Here is a 5,237-nt window from a genome sequence, read left to right as displayed (position 1 = left end):
AGGGAGAGTCAGGCAGGGAGCCTGAAGCAGCAAAGGACAGTGTATGTAAACTAGTGACAGGACAGTTCCCAGATGTTCTGGGCAAACCACAGTCAAGACTGTGGACATCTGTGGCCCACGCTCCCACACTCCCCCTGTCCCATCGCCCAGAGCACAGAGAGAGCACAGTGCTGAATTTCACTTTACTGGATGATCCAGGTGACACAGTGCACAGGGACAGAAGTTTAGGACCGCTACGGGAGAAGCACACCTGGGGCCCTCTCCACCCACAGGCAACACCACAGGCTGCTGTGACCAGCTCTAGGCGCACCTGGCCTGGTCCTCAGTGGGTGGGTCGCCGTCCAGGAACAGCCTCCAAGCAGGGAGGAGCACCCACGCCCTGCAGCAGGTCTCAGACAGCATCTGCATCTGGGTGTCCCTGACATGGGACTGGGACAGTCTGGTCCGGGCTCTGAGGTCACACCCAGGCCCCCCTATTCCTTTCCAGAGACAAGCAGGGCAGGGCCCCCTGGCATGATGGGCTCCTCACTGCCAAGGGATAGAAATTAGGACGAGGAAACACACACATTACCCTAGGGACAAGAAGGCATGAACGAATGTGGGGTCCCGTGGAGACTGATATTTAGGGAAAAATCAAGCTCAGCAGGGGTTGGGGGAGCTGAAGCATACGGTACAGCACGGCATGGCGCGGACTCACACACAACTCAAGCTTGCTTGGGACAGCAGGTGGTGAATCAGCCTTACAGCACTGGCCGCCTACTCTGGAAGCTCTGGGAAAGGGCTGGGGTTTCCTCCCCAGGTCATTTCATCCCCTGTAAGGAGGGACACGTGGCCGGCTTCTGCACTGCCCAGGCGAGCCTCTGTCCCTCACAGTGCCCTTCAGAGGCCCCTCTGGCCTTTAATTCACTCAGGGGGTGAACCCAGGCATTTTCAAGGCCTTTAGTAAGGGCTGCAAGGCCAGCGCTGAGCGGTGGGTCAGCTCCAGAGGATAGAGAGGACCAGGGGAGCCACAACCTATGGGAGGGGGCAAGGGCCCACGCAGCCCAGAAGAGCCAAAACTCTGGATTTTATGTGAATTACCCCAAATGGAACACCTCCGCAAATAATTCGAATGTTGGGAAACACTGCAGTTTGAGTGACAAATTCAACTTGTGGTCAGGGGCAGGTGGCCTTGGCCTGGAGCTGGTTCCTGTGTATCAGGGGCTTCCGGGTGGGCAGGGCTGGCATGGTCTTCCCTCTGCTCTTCCTCCTCCCACTCCTCCTCCTCCTTCCCTTCCCCCACCGTTCCTCTCCCCTTTCCTCCTCCTCCCCTTCCCAACCGCCTTCCATCTCGCAGACTGTCCTTTCTGGAATCATCTCTTCCCCTGGCTGGGAGCTGGAGTCTCCCCTGGCTGAGAGTTGCGCCCTGATACGCGCTGCGCGGCTGGTGACCGAGTCTCCACCACAGACCCAGGGCAGAGTCAGACTGGGGTAGGGGCGACAGCGGCCGACAGTCCCTCCCAGGCGCAGGCCCCGAGAGCGCCACGAAGAGCCCTGCTCGCCTCTGCAGGTGCCTGGCGTCCACACACACACCCTGCGGGGGCGACCCGGGCCCCCCAACCCTGGTCCACTCAGCGCGTCCCCATCTCGGCCCTGGGCTGCTGCCTCAGGCGCCCACTTCTCCTTCCTCCTCCCATCCGGGCTTCCTCCGTCGGGATCGCTGGCGCCCCGAGCCCACGAGGGCCCGAGAGGGGAACGTGACGCCGGCAAAACGCGGCCCGGGCGCGCGGTGAAGCGAGGAGATCGCGTCTGCGGAGGGCAGGAAAGGGGAAGGGGAGGGCGGGAGCCACACTCGGGCAGGCGCCCTGCGGGGCCTGCTCGCAGCCTGGGCGGCTTCCTGGGGGGGCCACTAGCGGCATTTGGGGGGCAGCCTCCGGCCCCGACGGGCCTTCTTCCCGCGTGCGGCCTTGGATCCAGCGGGCGCCTGGCCCTTGGCCTCGCCTGCCCTGGCATTGGCCCCGGCGCCCGCGCTCCCCTTCTTCTTCCGGCTTCCAGCGGCGTCGTCCTGGGCCGAGCCCCGGCTCCCGGCTTTCTTCTCCGGAGTGACGCCCCGGCCTCGGCCTCGGCCGCCCCCGCGGGTTTTGCGGGCCACGGACGCGGTGGGGGGCGCGCCGGCCGGAGTCAGGCCCCTGGGGGCGGTGCGCGCCCTCTTGGCCCGGGGCTTCCTGGACGCCCTGTCCTCGGGCTCCGACGCCTCGCTCTCGGTGTCCTCCGACTCCTCCTCGGACTGTTCGTCCGAAGCCTCCTCTGACCCCTCGTTGGACCCCATGTTCTCCCGGGCCGCCAGGAGCGCCAATACCTCCCCCAGTTTGCCTTTGGGGTATTTGTACTTCCCGCCTTCCCAGGCGTTTTCTTTTTCCTCCTTCATCACCTCCGCCATGTCCTGGGCAGCCAGGAGCGCCACCAGCTCCAGAAGGCCCCCCTCGTCCTCACTGTGCTCGCTCCAGCCCCCGAAGAGGCCACACCCAGCCTTCTTCGCCTGGGGAGGGAGATCTGGCTGCGCCAAGGTGGAAATGCACTCCCGGAGGTCCCCGTCGTCCCCGGCCTTGCGCAGGACCACGGCGTCCACCTCGCGGCCCGCCTCCTCCACCTTCACGCGGGTCCCGTTAGTGTCCTTGGACATAACGGACAAGACCTGTCGGAGGGGGTCTCGCTTGTCTTTCTCGTCGCTCCAGCCTAGAGACTCGATAACAGAAGCGATTTTCAACATCTCCTCCCGGGCCCAGGGGTCCGACGGGTCGGTATAGGCCACAATGGCCACGAACTCAGGATTATCCAACCCCTCTGTTTCTTGGTCCTCACTTTCCTGCGAGTCGCTCTCCGAAGCGTCGCTGTCCACCGGCTCCTCGTCCGGGGTGTCTCTCACAGCCAGCAGGGCCACTAAGTCGGGGACGCCATTTTTGTCTTCTTTGGTGTTCAAGCGGATGGATTCGGCCCCAGCTGGCTCCTTCTCTGCCTCTTCTTTCTTCGCTTTGTCGGTGACAGTGACCAGAGCCAAGAACTCCCGGGGACCATCTTCCCCTTCCGAGCTGCAGGGCGCCCACTGCCTAACCAGCTCCCTGGCAGCCGCCTGGAGCGTGGCGTACAGCGCACTCTGGTCCTCGTCTCCGCTCAGGTCCCCCTGGTCGATCTCCTCGATCACGATGCCCAGGCTCTCATCGGAAGAGTCCTCAGCCTCACTCCTCGCGGAAGCAGACGGCCGCCCTCCTCGGCTTCTCTTCTTGCCCTTCTGGGTCAACCTGTTGCGTCTGGTTCTGTTTCTACGACCCCGACGGCCCCTCCTTGCGTTCCTGGCTGCCCCAAGAGGCGAGCCAGCCTGCCCTGTCACCTCCCCAGAATCCTGGGCCTGGGTCTCCGAAGCTGGAGGGGTGGGCGCCTCCCCGGGGGTCCCAGCCTCCGCGACCTGCGTGGGTCCGTCATCCAGCAGCAGGCGTCTCATCTGCCTCAGGACCCTCGTGTCCTGCGCACGGTCCTTCCACAGAACCCTCCAGACCCCGTCCTTGCCTGGGATCTCCCTGGGAATGGCAGCGTGATTGACGTCCTCCACAAACTCCACCAGGGCGGCCTGGGCCTTCTCGTTCATCAAGCCCTTCATGTGTCGCAACCTGAACGTGCCCAGGGGCAGGAGGGTCGGCTGCAGGACGGCTTCAACGTCTGCCTGCTCCAGGCCCTCCGGGATGCCGGTGACCAGCAAGGCCCTGTGCGCGTCCACGTCCAGGCTCCGGCACCAGTCCTGCAAAATGCTCATGGCCATGGTGCCGCCCCCTCGGTGCTGATCTTGGAGCAGGAGGGAGCCCGAGATAGGGGTGGGCTGCAGCGCAAGGTGTCAATGCAACCCTGGAAAGTCACCTGCAGGGCTTAGAGTCCCGGTTCCGGTGAATGTGGCAAGCCTGGAGTGGGGCTCGGGCCTCGGGGGTTCTAGCTGCCTGCTGGCCGGCTGGACGCAGTGACCCTCCCCCGGGACCCCTCTCCAGAGCTGTCTGAGGATCCGCAGGGGGCTTACGTGTCTGCTTTCCAGGGCAGCTCCCTCCCTCTCTGACAGAGGCCTGTGTGACTCGGCACTGCAACCAGGTGCAGGGGGGCGGCGCCGAGTGCACCTGGAGGGGCGTGGGAGGTGGGAGCCGCAGCTTGCCTGGCGCTCGCGCGGCGTCTGAGCGCGCACCCTGGGCCTGAATCTCAGCAGTTCCGCTGCGACGCGGCTGCTCCGGCCTGCGCCTGCGCAGACGGAGTCACACGCCCTCCCCTGTCCCCCGCCCAACCGTCTCCATGGCAACGGTGCAGCCTTGAGCTGGGGTCTGCGTCGCTGTGGCCTGAGACGCTTCCCTTAAAGGTCCCGATGAGAAGGACTTGGGGCCTGGAAGCACCACTTTCATTAACCAGCAAAAAACGCCGAAACCACAGAGGGCCAGAAATCATTCGAGGAGACCCGACCTCATTCAGGGGATATGAAGCCTCCCTCCAGGGGGTACAGGCTTCACTGGGGGTTACAATTCCCCCTTCCAGTGGCCAGGTGGAATTCAGGATTATATAGGCCTAAATCAAGGGGCACTGGCCTTGTAGCGTGGGACCACGACTTACTCGGGATACTGGCCTCATTCACAGTATACGGGTCTCAGTATCAAATAGGGGGACCCGGGCGCCATCTGTGAGCAAGACACCATTCAGGGTATATGGGCCTCACTTGCAGGGTACAGGCCCCACTCACTGGCACCCGCCCTCACTCCCACACACGTTCCTGTATTCTGAACTCTGCATGCACAATAAATCCTGTGGTTTTGCACACGCTTTGAGCATATGTATGATTGTTAGACCTGCCATGAATTTTGCAAGAAAGCATTTCCCTTGACAGCAGACTGGGGCCTGTGAACGTCAGTCATAGCTACTGTAAACATGCATTTGCTTCTCTGTCCCTTGTTGGCCATAAGGCTGTCCCCTACTCTATATGAATCTGGCTCTGTAGCCCAGCTGGTAGGTTTATATCTCAACCATCGTCCCTACCTCAAAGAGTTTTTTTGTTTTGTTTTTGTGGTGTTTTGTTTTGTTTTGTTTTTGAGATGGAGTCTTGCTCTATCATCCAGGCTGGAGTGCAATGGCACCATCACGGTTCACTTCAACTTCCACCTCCCAGGTTCAAGCGATTCTCCTGCTTCAGCCTCCTAAGTAGCAAGGATGACAGGCCTCCCAAGTAGCTGGGATTA

General features: G+C 62.2%; 1 protein-coding gene across 1 annotated transcript; it reads right to left on the bottom strand.

The window, feature by feature from the left end:
- Positions 1–1,782: 1,782 nt before the first annotated feature.
- Positions 1,783–4,714, bottom strand: PNMA8B (PNMA family member 8B). Its single transcript, XM_007997298.3, has one exon. It carries the CDS (start codon positions 3,791–3,793, stop codon positions 1,889–1,891), a length of 1,905 nt encoding a protein of 634 aa, XP_007995489.3. The 5' UTR covers positions 3,794–4,714; the 3' UTR covers positions 1,783–1,888.
- Between the last annotated feature and the right edge of the window lie 523 nt (positions 4,715–5,237).

This window comes from Chlorocebus sabaeus, chromosome 6 (assembly GCF_047675955.1).
Source record: "Chlorocebus sabaeus isolate Y175 chromosome 6, mChlSab1.0.hap1, whole genome shotgun sequence".
NCBI lineage: Eukaryota > Metazoa > Chordata > Mammalia > Primates > Cercopithecidae > Chlorocebus > Chlorocebus sabaeus.
The sequence above is the reverse complement of the archived record's forward strand: the minus strand, read 5'-3'. Positions and strand labels throughout refer to the sequence as shown.

Bases quoted from the DNA above. Each gene is read 5' to 3' on its own strand.
- PNMA8B (XM_007997298.3), bottom strand. From the start codon at position 3,793: ATGGCCATGAGCATTTTGCAGGACTGGTGCCGGAGCCTGGACGTGGAC.